Here is a 16,579-nt window from a genome sequence, read left to right on the forward strand (position 1 = left end):
GAAAAGATTTGATTTGAGGATCGCCAATCCAAAAAATCCCTCCCAAGTGGCCTATTTCACAAGCATTTTTCGATGTTAATCCAAACTCTACGGGTAACTGACAGGGCTAGAATTAGTTAATAAAAGTGGAAGGTGTTTTATAAATGCTAAGATTTTAGTTAAATGTAAAGTCCAAAAAATATTAAAGGTCAAAAAGTATTTAATGAGGATAAATATTGGTGGATTAATTTTAAGGTGATAGATTTTATTTGATTTTAATTTTATTCTTGTGTATTTAAGCCTTTGTTTGGATTCTATTTTATTCAAAATTCAATCTTCTCTATTCCTTTCAATTACACATTTTTCAATAAATTAATATTACAAGTAGATTTAAAATTTTCTTTCTTTTTAACTGCACGTTCTTCGAAAACATCATTCCAAATTATATTTTTTCCCAAATTTTGGTTTTACTTGAGCCCAAACAAGGGCTAATTAATTTTAAATGGGGATATATATATATATATATATATATAACCATCACATTATTTTCCCATTAAATTGAAAAATATGAATGTTATCAATTATATCAAGTCATCAAATTTGAATTTTTATCTCTTGTGCGGGATCCATAACGACTATATTTTTCATTCTCATTTTTACAAAAATGAGAAACAAACGCTAACTAAATATATTCACACCACAATTTTTATTAACTAACTACATTAGGTCTCAAACTTTTTTCATTGCATTTTTACTCTAAAATAAACATAAATTATTCTGATTAAGATTTCACTCCTAAATTTTCTTTTAGGTAGAGTAAAAAGACTCTTTTGCATATTGTGTTTTTAATTGAGCAAAATAATAATAATAATAATAATAATAATAATAATAATAATAATAATAATAATAATGCAAAAATACAATAGAATAGTTGGATGAAAATTATGATCAAGAACAAATATTTTATAATTAATAAAATGTTAGAAATAAAAATGTGATAAAAAGGTTAAGATATAAGTATGACAATAAGTAAAAATCAATGGCTTTCGATTTAATTAAAATGTGGTCTATTTATGAAAATAGCGATTCCATTTTTATTTGTTAAAGAAATATATTTGATCAAATCAAATCCACAAAAAGCAGTTCAATTAAGCGGGAAAACTTTCATAATTTGAAATTTAAATCTGACGATCATCATCAAACCACCTATTTATTTGTTTCCAAAATAAACTTTAATCCTCCCTGACTTCCTCGACAATACTCTCTCTCTCTCTCTCTCTCTCTCTCTCTTTCTGCGCAATCTTTTCTTCCCCCCTACAGCTACTCTCCCCGCGCCAGATCAAAGGTTCATTTCACGCGTGTATGATGTTTTTCAATTATTCGATAATTAAACTAGGGTTCTTCTTCAATTTTAGTTTCAATTTTTCAATTATTTTTGCAGACTGATAGTTTAAGAACTAAAGCGAAGAGTGGGTTTGAAGTAAATACGAAATGGGTCAGATCCAGTACTCCGAGAAGTACTTCGATGACACTTATGAGTACAGGTATGATTTTAAATTATCGTACTTTTTCCATTTCTTTGGTTATTTATTTTTCGAATGATTTTTGGGGGATTATGGAATTTTCAGGCACGTGGTTCTTCCACCAGAAGTGGCCAAACTACTTCCCAAGAATCGACTTCTCTCTGAAGTAATTATCTATCTATTTCTGCTTATATATAGCTAGGGTTTACATTTATGATTTTTCAAATTTTCAGGAGAACGTTTGATTTTCATGGCTTGGTTAACCAGAAAATCGAAATGCGTATATAATTGAGGTTTATAGTACATGTAGATTCTTCATTCGGATTTATTTGGTTTTCATTGTGAAACAGAAAACATGACATCATAAACGAGTTAACGTTTTCATTGATATTCTCTGCCTGATCAAACAAGATTAGCGAGATAACTGCAAGATTACACTATATTTTATTTAGTTCATCTCATAGTCTTTTATTTGCGTTATAAGTCTGTAATTTTCTTCATTCTTGTAATTTTGAGAACTGGGTTTTGTGTTTTTACAAGAAATGTACCTGGAGTTGATTTTTTCTTAACAAACAAAGTTTCTGAAGATTTGTATTCATTTGTTTCATTCTTGTAAGTTTGGGAATTGGGTGTTCTTATTTTCCAAGTAAGAGTATACTGAGTTGATTCTTTTTAGATATTGTTTCTCTATGTTTGCTAGACTGAATGGCGTGCAATTGGCGTTCAGCAAAGCCGTGGATGGGTTCACTATGCAATTCACCGACCAGAACCACACATCATGCTCTTCAGAAGGACTCTGAATTATCAGCAGCAGCAGGAAAACCAAGCTCAGTAAAAACGTGTTTGCCAGATGAATAGCCTTTACTCTGGTTTTCACTTTTCTTAAGTTGTATTACATATATTGTCTGTTTGATCTTTTAGAAATGAAATCAGAATACGAAATATAGTCTGTACTTTGAGTGAATGTTGGTGAAAATGTCTAGTGATACGCTATGGAGAATTTCAGTGACTTTGACATCACTAGTATGGTTTAGTAGTATTTCATATGCTGTGCTGAAGTCCTTTTTACTTCACTCTTGGTTTATTGTTAATGGTTTTGTTGCTTTTATCATGTTTTGGTATCCCTTGCAGTTGTTAAATGTTCTAGAGACTTCACATATTTGCTCTTTTTATCTTAGGGATCCAATATTTCCGAGCAATGGTAAGTGAAATGGCACATTAGTGGTCTGGAGGTCTGAAGATATAGGTTAATAATTTCTTGGTTGGTTATGTATTTTGCTTCGTTTGAAAGGTGGCATTTAAAATATTTGGCAACTGTCAGATGTGTGCAATAATAATTAGGATTTTGATTAAAGTTTAATATGTTTCAATTAGTGCTTATAGTTTCCTTACTAGCTATAGAATTTTTTTATGCTTGGTCTAGATTGTGCTGAATATGAACAAGAATTTCCTTTGATTTGTAATTTGATGGTGAGTTATTTGAGAAACTTAGCTTTCTCATTGCACAAATATTGAAATTTATGCTTTTAAAAAAGGTTCAGCTTCATCTTTAACTTGTGATGTGAATTTTTTGTGTGCACGTTATTTTTAGGATTTAAATATTGCTACTTTTTTGCTTCTTATATTGTGGTCTTGAGTACGATAAGTTATTATAACATGAGACTTTATCTTCATAAACTCAGCCTATTCTTCGTGTGCATTGGAAATATCTGAATGTGCATTGATTACTTTCCTAATTGCCTGTTGCTTTTTACATCTTTGAAAGAATAATGACATTTGCAGTTATTTAATATTGCAATTGCTTTATAGGGCATATATGTGGCGGTTAGTGATTTATTGTCACATAAGACAATTATGGTAATGAGTGATTACAAATAACATTACTTTCTTTGAAATAGGATATGGTTCATCCAATATATATTTTCTCTACATTTTTTCTCAATATTTGGGATAACATTGCATTTTTTGTGCACGATATTGGAATGGACTTGTTAGCATAGGTCAAGATTTCAACTTCCTATTTTTTATTGCATCCGGTAGACATGCAATATGCCATTGATTAATATGTTTATTAAGGATTGTCTTATTCTTTTCCTGCAGAAACCTTGGAGTTCATGAGAATGTGCAAAAACTTAAATTTAGCCCTTGTTTGAGCCTCATTTAAAAAAAATAAATATATTTTTCAACAGTATTTTGATATTATTTTAATAATTCATTATTCAATAAAATAATATTACATGTAAATAAAAAAATTTCTTTATTTTTTAACCATACATTTTTTATTAATACACTATTCAAAAATTCATTCTTTTAAAAAAAAATGGGGCTCAAGCAGGGGTTTAATAAATCTTTGCACATTACATCCTCTCCCAATGATTTACACACCTATGTACCAAAATTGAAATTTTTGCTCCTTAGTTTTAGAATATATCATTTGTAAACATGGATTTTAATTGCTTGTGGTTAAAAGCTTGAAGAGGGCCGTTAAGTTTGTATTTATTGTTTATTTCACTATAAATGTAGTCTAAATGGGATTGCAACCTCAATTTAGATAGTGCTAATGGAGCATTAATTGTTAGATAAAATTAAATAATTTATTCAATTTTACATTTCATGTAAATTATCATCTAATGCTACTTAGATTGGGGTTGCAAACCTAGTAATTTATTTAATTTCATATTATTTAATCTATCATCTAATGTCATTTAAATTGGGCTTGCAACCTTAGTAGGGCTATAAAACGTTAAGGCATTGAGGTTGTACTCTAATTTAGATGAGGTTAATGTGACATTAATTGATAGATAAAATTAAATAATTCATTTAATTTCATATTTAATTTATTATGTAGTGTCACTTAGATTGAGATTGCAATTCCAGAGGAGCTATGTAGCGTTACTCTTATAAGTTTGATGCCAAATAGGAATTTATTTCATTTAAGATGAATTTTTATATAAATATTATTGATTAGTCTCTTCATATAAGTCTTGAATTCTATGGTATCGTGTTCCTCCTATTCCAATGGACAGAAAATAACATGTTTGTGATTTTTCTTCTTTATGATGCCAGACTATAAACTTTGTTAGATTTGGGACTAAATAAAAGAATTAGGCTATATTGTTAGGCCACACACCTTATAGGTGTTTCACAGGCTCTTCACAATGAGTGGGTCAACCCTACTTTTTGCAATTTTTTATTACATGTGGGACCGAGGTGGGGCCCAACTTAGTGTGAGGAGCCTGTAGTGAATAAGAGCATGTTTGATATATATAAGACACGATGTTAGTCAATTCTTTAACATATTGTGCCTTTTTCTTTTTCCTTTTTTTCCTCTGTTGGGACTCGAGGCCAATTTTATTAAATAAGAGCATCTTTGGTATATAAGACATGGCAATAGTCAACTTGCAAATGTATCACATGCTTTCCTTTATTCTTTGTCGAAATTTTATGTAACAATTTTGTTAAATAAGAGCTTGTTTGGTATATAAGACACGACAATAGTCAACTCACAAACATATTGTACTTTTTTCTTTCTTCTTTGTCGGGACTCAAGATTAATTTTATTAAATAAGAGCATTTTGGTATATATAAGACAAAGAGATAGTCAACCCGACAAATAAGAGCATGTTCGACATCTATAAGACACATCAATTGTAAATCGACAAATACTTTCTTCTTAATCGTATGTGATCAATCCAACAACCCAATGTTTCATATATTCACTAAACTTCTAGTGGATATAAAAGTAAACACGGCAATAGTAATTGACACATCAAATCATGTTTAATTCTCATATACGTAAATTTGTCAAAAGTTTTTCTTTCTTCTTAATCCCGTTAAGTCTAATCCAATGTGCTCAACATGTCATAATCTCATTAGGTATTCCTAGTCACAGAAGAATTGTTGTAAAACACAACAAAACCATTTGATGAGTTGCAATTATATTGCAAAAGAAAGAAGCTCTCAATCCTTTTAGCCCTTCTCTATAAAGTTCAACTGTTCCTGAATATGCCCTTGAAACTTGTTTCATTAAGAATGGATAATCATTCCAAATTATGGCTTCTTTATTGAGCCTCAACAAGATTTTAATTATTTAATTATTTTAAAAAATATTTGAACTATCTTGATGAGCTTACTTATTATATTAGAATGCCCAAATCAAATTTTTTTTTATTTAAGTGATGCTCCTTTTAACTCCTTTTTAAAGGTGACTCTTTTTGGAATGTTTTAGTGATATTCTAATGTGGGATACTAGCTTTTTAAATGATTTTCCTCTTTCAATGATTTAGTGATTTTTCAATGTGGGATACTAACCATAGTCATTTGTCAATTCTAAGTATTTGCTAGTTTACTTTATTATTTTCATTTAAAATCATAGACTCGACAAGATTTTAATTATAAACAATATCAATTTGAACAAAGTAAATTATTTTGGACATATTAATTGTTAGTTTTTTATGTTATAAAACAAATTACTATAGTAAATCTAATCAATAAATTAATTATTAGTTTTATCTTATTTAATTAATAAAAAATTAAACTTCTTCAAAATTTTCAATTAAAAATATTATACTATTATATAATACTATTTATTATTTAAAATTTATGTGTAAAGTATAATACAATTTTCAAAATGGAAAAAACTGTGTAATAAATTATGCGATAATATAAAAAATATAATTTATTATGTTGACAACCGAACTCCGATTTATGTTAAAACAGTTCGCTGACCCCATCTCAAGGAAATGTGAGTTCGGTCCATGCTCTCAGGTCGGATAGCTCCGTCGTTATCTCAGAAAAACGTTATGATTACCCCTGTCATATCACCCTATCAATTGTATATACTTGCCACATGTGACATCATCACCGTCCAAAACCGCCAATCCTAAGTCCTAAATCTGAAACTCCTTGCAGGTCATCATTACTTGGGGAAAACATTGACACATGGCCACCAGCCTCGTCAACCAATCACAGGAGAATTCGACGACCCGAGTTTCGAGCTCGGTACTGTAGCTGATTTGATTGATTTGATGTAATTTCGGCTGAAACTATGTATAAAGAGTTGAATAGGACTCTTGTAAAAAAAAAAAAAAGTGAATTCATATAACAACTCATAGCACAATTACAATTTCTCAACCTATTTTGTGATCTTTTTTAACAATAAATCCCTATTTTTCTTAAAGTTGGCTTAAGATTAGTCTTGCTAATTTTGACGTTAACAGTTTGGCGCTAGAAGGACGACCCCAATTGTGAAAAATAGTCTCATTCTCTCCACAAAATTCGAGAGCCATGAGTCATAGCTCAAGTTCTAGAAACCCATCTCACACCCACCCTCATGAAACGAATACTCCACCGAGTTCTCCACAACGATGAGACCCTCAGATGACCGTCATGAAGGAAGCCCTGGAAAAACTGACAAATGTAATAGGGCGATTGGAACGGAGTCAAGCCCACTTGTCCCCACCAATTACCAAGATGGAATCCCCTGTAAGGACAAAGGCAAGGCATCCCCCCACAGGAGGACTCTCTACTTTTTAAGAGGAGAATCCTCAAAAAGCCGAACTGACGAGGTCAGAAGTAAGGAATCAGAGTCGAGGAGGACTGGGAGTGTGTTCGACAAATTGAGGACCCAGCATTTACTATCCCCTACGTGAGGACAAACCAACCTCAAACGTCATTTGGAACAAACAGAACCCGAGCTGAGTGTGCTGAAAAGACGCATCGCTGACCTGGAGGCTAAAAACAAAGGTGGCACTGAAGATTATCTGACCAAACTACATTTCTCCATCACTGAGGATGTCCTTATGGAACCATTACTTGAAAAATTGAAAATCCCCCAGATGGCCGCATATGAAGGGGATGGTGATCCCCTCTGCCACCTTAACAAATACACCTCGTTGATGGAATTACAGGGGGCAAGCAACACAATTATGTGCCGGGCATTCTCCCTTGACTCTGGGAGACAAAGCTCAGAGATGGTTTAGGAGAACGCACCAGAGGTCGGTAAAAAATTGGAATGATCTCGCCACGGCATTCTTGGCCCAGTTCATGGGTTCCAAGGCCAGAACCACGCCCAAAGAACGACTAGTAAGCATTAAATATGGAAGAAGTGAATCCCTCAAAAACTACCTGAGCAGATTCAACAAGCAATCCATGGAAGTAGAAAAAATATCTGATGATGAGGCAATCATGGCCGTATTAGCAGGACTAGGGCCCAGAACAAGATTCTGGCGGTCAGTGCACGAGGACGGCCTAAGAATTTATCACGAGTTCCTGAACTGAGCAGATAAATACATAAGTGTTGAAAAAGCGACCTCTGACCAAGAGGAAGCCAGATACGAACCCGACCTCAGCAATACGGCGAAGGAGAAAAAACTAAGTTGCAGTCCTCAGCCCGAAAGAAAGAAGGACATGAGAGAAAGAAAAAATCTACCACCCACTCAAAACCTCCCTGGAAGAAGTATTCACGCAAGCTAATGAAAAAGAGGCATTTCGTAGACATATGATCCTGAAGGATAGATAGGTAGAACACCATCAAGGACGATACTGTCGATATCACAGGAAGGTGGGTCATGACACTGATAACTGTCGAGAATTAAAAGAGGAAGTTGAGTCCTTAATTCGAAGAGGTCGATTACAGGAGTTTGTTACCAAGCCAAAAGAAGTAGATAGACCTACGACGCAACAGTCACTACTGCAGGGGCCTCCCACACGAGCTCAGCAAGTACTCTCTAACCGTAATCCATCCCCACGTGCCGAAATCAAAATGATGGTGGGAGGAAATCAGTATAGTGAGGGATCCAGAAGGGCGAGACGAAGACAAGCCCGAAGTGCAAGAACCTTGCCAAACTACTGGAATCAAACCCCGCAGATCGGTATAGACCCTGAATGGTTTTGGTTCATGGAAGAAGATTCTGAAGGAATCCTCCAAGACCAGAGTGACGCCCTAGTGGTCACAATGCCGATTGTCGGAGTAAAAGTCAACCGAACTTTAGTAGACAACGGAAGTTCGGTCAGCATACCGTACTCATGAACTTTGAGGCAATTGGAAATATCAGAACGCTACCTCCAACCGTACTCAAGGAAACTACAGGGATTCTCTAGGGATCCTATTGAAGCCTGAGGTCAGTTCGTCCTTATTGTAGAGTTGGGCGAAGCTCCCCGCCAAAGAAGGATCCTAGCAGATTTCGTGGTGATCGATTTGCCATCCAATTATAACGCAATATCTAAAAGCTGCCACATCAATTTATCATTATTGCATGAAATTTCCCACTTCTTACGGGACAGCAATTATCCGAGGAGATCAAGCTGGAGTAAGGGCCTGCAATGTCGACCTGCCAAAGCCACAAGTCAACATGCTAAGGGATAGGGTAAACACGTTAGCTGGGAAAGCCAAATCGAAGAGACCAATCGTTGTGGATCTCCTGGAGATCGGCATAACTGAGAAGCATCTCAAAAAAGCCACAGATGAGCAATTGTCCTTTGACGAAAAGGAGGCGGACCCACATCCTTACCCCCGAGTTCTAGTAATCTCATTATCTGTATCCTGGGTAACCATCCCCAAAGTCTTGGTGGATACAGGGAGCGGTCTAAACATCATATTCAGCAACACCCTTAAATGGATGGGTATCCCTGCTAACTTCCTTCAACCATACCCAAATATGGTCCTAGGATTAAGCGGAGCCCTGACTTCTGCCAAAGGATCGATCAAACTTAAAGTCGAGTCAAGATCAGCACCCCGATAGGTGAAGACGAACTCTGAGTTCGTAGTATTCGACACTCCATCGCCTTATGACGCTGTAATGGGACATCCCCTACTATTCAGCCTGAAAGCAGCAGTGTCCCTGTATGACTATTCAATCAAATTTCCCACACCCCATGGTGTGGGTAAAGTCAAAGGAAACAGGGAGCTCGTCGAAAGATGTTAATGGAAACCCTGCAGCAGCCAACAAAGCACTCTCCCGGGAGTACATATGGCAAATATATGGGAATCCGAGCTCATTCCACTAGACCCACGGACCAAGATCGAAGGTGGAGAACCCGTCGAAGAACTAGAATGAGTTCAAGTTTGTGCCAACGATCCATCAAAAGAGCTAAAAGTCGGGCGCGAGCTACAGCCCTCCACTCGAAGCGAAATTGTGGCCTTCCTTAGACAAAACATTGATGTTTTCACCTGGAATCATGGGGACATGAGAGGAATAGATTCCAATATCGCCTGCACAAATTACAGGTGGATCTCTCAGTTTGGTCGAAGCAGTAAAAATGACGACCTCTGAACCCTAAAAGATATGAAGCACTTAACAAGGAGGTGCAAAAACTGTTGCACAACGATTTCCTTCGCAAGGCAAAATATCCGAAGTGGGTCGCAAATGTGGTCCTTGTGAAAAAACACAATGGAGATTTGGAGGGTATGCATAGACTTTACCGATCTCAACAAAGCGTGCCCCAAAGATAATTTTCCTTTGCCAAGAATAGATCAAATGGCATTGCCAGACATGAACTACTTAGCTTCATGGACGAGTGCTCCAGATATAACCAGATTCCGATGTATGAGCCAAATCAAGAACATAGATTGTTTGTAACTGACCGAGGTCTTTACTGCTACAGAGTATTGCCATTTGGTCTCAAAAACCCTGGTGCCACCTACCAACGACTTGTGAATTCCATGTTTTCCCAACAGATCGAAAAAATAATGGAAGTGTATGTTGATGATATGCTGGTCAAAAGCATCAATGCTAAGGACCATTGTTGGCACCTGGCCGAGATGTTTGATATTTTGAGAAAGTATGAAATGAAGTTGAACCTAAGGAAATGTGCTTTCAGGGTCAGCTCTGGAAGGTTCCTAGGTTACATTGTAAACAATCGAGGAATCGAGGCAAATTTTGAAAAAATACAAGCTGCTATCCAAATGAAGCCTCCAACTAGATCCAGAGAGGTACAAAATTTAACCGGAAGGATTGCCACCCTCAACTGGTTTGTCTCTAAGTCTACGGACCGATGCAAACCCTTCTTTGACACATTACGAGGACGAAAGAAGTTTGAATGGACCAAAGAATGTCAGGACGCTTTTAACAAGTTAAAGAGACAAGTAGCTCAGCCTCCGTTGCTTTCAAAACCTAAGGTAGACGAGGTCCAGAAGCTATATTTATCTGTTTCAGAACATGCCACTAGTACAGTTCTGACCCGAGAAGAGAACAGCATTCAACACCCAGTCTATTACGTAAGCAAAGCGCTTCACAAAGCCAAGCTAAGAAATTCACCTATAGAAAAGCTAGCATTCACCCTACTGATGGTAGCGCGAAAACTGAGATCATATTTCTTGAAACACCCCATTGAGGTCTTCACCAATTCTCCATTGAGACAAACACTACAAAGTCCCGATACTTCAGGTCGGATGGTAAAATGGGCAGTCGAGCTCTGACAATTCGACATCAAATACACGCATCGTTCCTCCATCAAGGGCCAAGTGCTCGCCGACTTTGTCTCTGAGTTCTACAATGTTCCAATCGAGGAACTACCGAAAGAAACCCCATGGGAACTTTATGTCGATGGTTCATCCATCAGAGAACGATCTGGGGCTGGCGTAGTATTAATCAGCCCTGAACAACACTTATTCTGTGAAGCCTTGCCATTTGACTTTAAAGCTTCAAACAATGAGGCCGAGTACGAAGCTCTCATTACCAGAATAAGGATGGCCTCAGGGTTGGAGATCTCCGACCTAATCATACATAGCGACTCCCAACTAGTCGTAAATCAGGTCGACGATGTATATCTGGAGAAAGAAGAAAGAACAGACAATTACTTACGGGTTGTAAGGAAAGAACTTGAAAGGTTCAACACCACCCAAGTCAAACAAATTTCCCGATCTCAAAATAGTCACGCCGATACACTAGCCCGCCTAGCCACTAGCGAGGGAATCAAAGAATTCTATAGCATTCCTATGGGAAGAATATCCCTACCGTTCACCGAGCTGGCCGAAGTGGTCCTTATGATGATAGACCCCAAACCAACTTGACAGGATGAGATCATCGCCTACCTAAAAATGGGAAATGTCCCAAAAACTCTACAGAGGCTAGAAAGCTCCGAATCAGGTCTGCCAGGTACGCACTCATTGATAATGTACTATACAAATGGGGATATTCTACGCCCTTGTTAAGGTGTTTGAACGAAGAAAAAGCTCAGCACGCCCTGCAAGACGTTCACAAAGGAATATGTGAAAACCATTCCGGTGGGCTCTAACTAGCCCACAAGATCATACGACAATGATACTTTTAACCTGCTATAAGACGTGATTCCCTTGAATTTTCCAAAAGATGCGACAAGTGCTAGCGCCTCACGCCCATCATAAATACTCCATCGCGCGAACTGAACCTGGTAATAGCACCTTGGCTCTTTGCAAAATGGGGGGTTGACCTAATTGGACCTATGCCCATTGGAAAAGGAGGTGTAAAATTTGTCATCATCGCAGTGGATTACTTCACTAAATGGGCCTAGGCAGAGCCACTTGCCAAGATCACCGAACAAAAAATAACCAACTTTTTGTGAAAATTAATCATCTGTAGGTTCGGCATACCTCACTCCATTGTTACAAACAATGGAAACAGTTCGACAACGCACGACTTTCAGATTTCTGTGAAGTTTTTGACTTCAAGAAACATTTCTCAACGCCGAACCATCCACAAGCAAACGGCCAAGTCGAAACTATTAACAAAATTATTAAGTACACATTGAAAGTAAAACTCGACTTGTTTAAAGGAGGATGAGTCGAAGAACTCTCCAGTGTGCTATGGTCATATCGCACCACTGTAAGGAGTAGCACGGGAGAAACACCATTCTCACCGGCTTTCGGTGTAGAGGCTGTGATCCCACTAGAAGTCAGCATTCCCTCGCTGCGCATAACTGATTATGACGAAGAAAGGAACCACATAGCTCTTCGTACGAAACTCGACCTAGCCGAGGAAAAAAGAAACAATGCCGAACTCAAAAATGTCATTTACAAACAGCAAAATGCCAAGTACTACAATAAAAAAATAGAAAAAAGAGAATTCGAGGTAGGATCCCTCGTCTTACGAAGAGGTCGACAGTGGATGCCTAGGTCCGAACTGGGAAGGTCCCTATCTGATAATGAAGGTCCTGCTAAAAGGGGCATATGAACTGGAAGACTCGGAGGGTAGACCCTTACCCCATCCTTGGAATGTCGAATACCTTAAGTAGTACTATCAGTGAACGTGAAAAGTCCATGACATATAAAGCCCTCTTGTAATGTCAATCACATCAATAAAAAGGGACTTCCTATTTTTGAATATTTTATTCAGCATTCTGTCAGAATCTTACAAAGTCCCGCTCCTTACGCAGGCCGATCTAAGATCGTATGTATTGCGACATTTAGTGAAAATTCCTCCTAAAGAATCTTAAAAATGTCTTGCTCCTTACGCAGGCTGATCTAAGATCGTATGTACTGCGACACTTAGTGAAAATTCCTCCTAAGGAATCTTGCAAAGTACTGCTCCTTACACAGGTCGATTTAAGGTTGTATGTGCTACGAAACTTAGTGGAAATTCCTCCTAAGGAATCTTACAAAGCCCTGGTCCATATGCAGGTCGAGCTATGGTCGTACCTGCTATGACACTTAGTAAAAATTCCTCCTAAAGAATTCTACAAAGTCCTGCTCTATATGCAGGCCAAGCTAAGGTCGTACATGCTACGATACTTAGTGAAAATTCCTCCTTAGGAATTCTCAAAAGCCTTACCCCATGTGCAGGTCAAACTAAGGTCGTATGTGCTACAACACTTAGTGGAAATGTCCCATGCATAGGTCTCGTTAGGAAGGCAAGTGCTGCAACATCTAGGTGAAATTCATCCAAATCAATTCCACATGCTACTATAACACTTATACAAATTTAGATAAGTTTGTAAGGTGTTGTCGCATATAAACAAGATCGCTACTAAAGAAATCATGCTAAGCATAAACGATTATCTATTCCAAACAAAACGTCACGAAACATTAAAATAAAGTTCACAATGTACTACGGATAGTCAAATCACATCACAAAATACCAAACAATGTTTCCAAAACAAAAACCTCCTAGTGGTGTTGGGGGACTGGGATGATATCCTCAACATCTTGGTCAGCAAGTGATATCCGTACTTCAGCAGCCTCAGATAATTTTCCCAGCTCCTCCCTCTGCTTGTTCAGTGCTTCGTCCAGAAAGGTAGCATCAAAATTTGGCCTCTCTCTTCGGATGTGTTTTATTAATTCCTCTAAGGCTACTACATAGGCGTCCTGGGCCAAAGCATCGAACTCTAGAGATTCTCTCCAAATTTCCACAGCCCTGATGGCCTTGGCCTCAGCCTCCTCTACCCTTTTTATTGCCTCCTGTGCCCTTGCATTGGCCTCCTCCACGTTCTTAATGGCCTCCACAGTGTGAGAACGCTCCTCGGCCACTTTTGCCCTCAACTTTTCTGCCCGAGCTCTCTCCTCTTCAGCTTTTTTTCTTTTTCGCCTTAGTTCTCTGGTTGGCTCTGTCTCCCCAGATCTTTAGAGCCTCAACCTCCTCCTCAAGCTTCTGTTCTGAGGTCAGCCTCGCGTTCAGCTCGTCGCCCATCTTGTTGAGCTTGTCTTCATATTTCCTCTCATTTGCTGCGAACCGAGGTCGCTCCGCCTCCATGCTGTTATAAAGATTCAGGGCTTAATCCTTGATCTCCAAAAGTTTGTCCAATTCAACCTTAACCTAACAGCAGAGGAAGAGGTGAGTTAAGGCTGGTAAAAGATAAAGACAACTTTCTAAGCATAGAAGAAGTAAAAAATACTACCTTATTCGCCACTGTCATATATAACACAGAGCGATGAGAATGGAGCTGAGCAGTAACAATTGCTTCCCCCAACTGGCATCTCTGCGAGATAGTTCTGCTCTCGATCAACCCAACTCCTCGTAAGAAGGTTGGCCGATTCCTTTAGCGGAGGAGGGAAAGCAGCCATGGACTCCCTCAATGGGGAGGGAACCCGGAGATAGTCTAGCAAGATCTTAGGCCGTCGACCCATTAGACCATCCAAACTTGGCCTTTGAAGATCAGGACACTTACCCTGCAGGCGAGCTGAGCTGGATGGTGCAGTAGGCACATACTGAGAAGCAGGAGGGACCTGCACCGTCACAGAAACTTGGGGTAAAATTGGAGGTGAGCTCAGGGTCGCGTCCATCGGAGAATAAATCGGCGTAGTTGTTGTGGGAGACATGGCCTTTCGTGGAACTGAAGCTACCTACGTCCCATATTGATTTCTCTTAAGGAGAGGGTCATCCTCTTCATTTTCCTCCGAAGCCACGTCAATCGTTGGAAGGACATCCCTTGCCTTCCTCTTGGCTGCCTTGACGGCCTTCGCAGCCTTATACCCCGACATTTTTGCTTTATGACCTGATAACAATGGATACATATAATCAGTGCTTAATAAAAATAATAATGATAATAACAACAATAGTAAATATATTGTTACCTGGGTCAAATGAAGTAGAAGCAGCCGTCCTAACGTCAATCGGGCTCGACGTCCGCACTGAAACTAGACCTGCCTGAAATAAGTTCAAATCTGATATTACGAACTTACAGGACCTCTGCCTCTTTGGCAACGCTCTTATCACTTCGGCTCGCCGTTGTATGTCCTTAATCAAGGTCTCCTTTTTATAATATACCAAACATGACAAAAGTCAATATCACATCAGTGTGTACCTCATCAAAGAATAAATTATAAATTACTTACACAACGAATGGTAGAGTCTGGGGACCACATCCTTTCTGTTCACCTCGGAAGGATGAAACTGTCATTCCCCATACACGTAAAAGAACTATTCTTTCCATTTTTTGATTGAGGACGGAGTATCTAAGACTTGTGAGCCTCCAGTTCTCGGCCTAACACTAGTGTGCCACCAACCAGAGTTCTTCCCATCTTCTTTAAAGGTGAAAAGTGAGTTAAATTGCTTGACAGTTATCATGGGTTCCCCAGCCTTTCCCAAAGAATGAGGGTGGCGATTAATGTCCACCACCCGTTTGGGCATAACTGCGTGGGAGCTATTCCCCATAATGAAAGGAATTTACGGATTATTTTAGAAAATGGAAGCCTAAGTCCGGCCTGAAGAATGGCCAAGTTCAGAGCGACACATCCCTCTGGAGGAGCATCAGCTCGGTTAAACGGCTCAGGTATTATCATAATAACCGAGCTCGAAATAGCGTATTTAGCTTGCTAGCTTGCCAGCATATCACCCGAAACCACAGACTTGTTGGAACTGGCCCCCCATTCACCTGAGTCGTTCCCCTCACAAAACCCAACTTTCTCTCCCCTTGAATCCTCACCTCCTGACTCCATAATCACGGGATGTCCTAGGTCCGTCGGATTAACTACTGAGATAGAGATGGGTATCAAGATTTCCTGGCAACTAGATGAAGAACTAGGAGTGGACGGGATGGATTCTTCTTGATTATTCCCCCAGGAATGCACTCTAGAATCGTCCGAACTCATGCAGAAGAAAATGAATAATGGCAAAAAGAAACTTGCAAAGAAAAAGCAGAGGAACACCTGAGAACTGAAGACTGACAACCTCACTCAAGAAATAGGAAATGAACCCAAGAAATTGCCAAAAGATTTTGGAGAAAAACTCGCTGCGCAAAGTAAAATAGTGAAATAAAGAGAGAAAAGGAATTTAAAGGAAAGGAAACCCAAAAGGTGCGATTTGAACCGTCTATCCAGAAATGGAGGGAAAAATCAACGACTCAGAAGCTTAAAAGACCAAAACGACGTAGTTTCACAATCAAGCTTGCTGAAGAAGCCATTTACAATGTCTTACAGCTCACCCCCGTAAAAAAGGTGACACTTGACACGGCAATAAATGCACTTCTTGGAGAAAACATCAATGAGGTCAGCTCCTCCTATAGTAGAACTGACTTGGGGGATAACTGTTGACAACTGAATTCCGATCTAAGTTAAAACTGTTTGCTGACCCCACCTTAGGCAAATGTGAGTTCGGTCCATGCTCCCAGGTCGGATACCCCATGTCACATCACCCTATCAATTGCATACACTTGCCACAGGTGAC

General features: G+C 38.5%; 1 protein-coding gene across 2 annotated transcripts; it reads left to right on the top strand.

Annotated features, from left to right (window-relative positions):
- The first annotated feature begins 1,215 nt into the window (after positions 1-1,215).
- LOC111393957 (cyclin-dependent kinases regulatory subunit 1) lies at positions 1,216-2,613 on the top strand. Of its 2 annotated transcripts, none has more exons than XM_023019750.1 (4): positions 1,216-1,339; positions 1,421-1,523; positions 1,608-1,668; positions 2,203-2,613. In XM_023019750.1, the coding sequence occupies exons 2-4, from the start codon at positions 1,471-1,473 to the stop codon at positions 2,335-2,337; spliced, it is 249 nt and encodes an 82-aa protein (XP_022875518.1). In that variant the 5' UTR covers positions 1,216-1,339; positions 1,421-1,470; the 3' UTR covers positions 2,338-2,613. The 2 variants fall into 2 exon arrangements, with proteins under 2 accessions (XP_022875518.1, XP_022875517.1); XM_023019749.1 differs by having other exon boundaries at positions 1,216-1,324.
- The last annotated feature ends 13,966 nt before the right edge of the window (positions 2,614-16,579 follow it).

Source organism: Olea europaea, chromosome 4 (genome assembly GCF_002742605.1).
Source record: "Olea europaea var. sylvestris chromosome 4, O_europaea_v1, whole genome shotgun sequence".
Classification (NCBI taxonomy): domain Eukaryota; kingdom Viridiplantae; phylum Streptophyta; class Magnoliopsida; order Lamiales; family Oleaceae; genus Olea; species Olea europaea.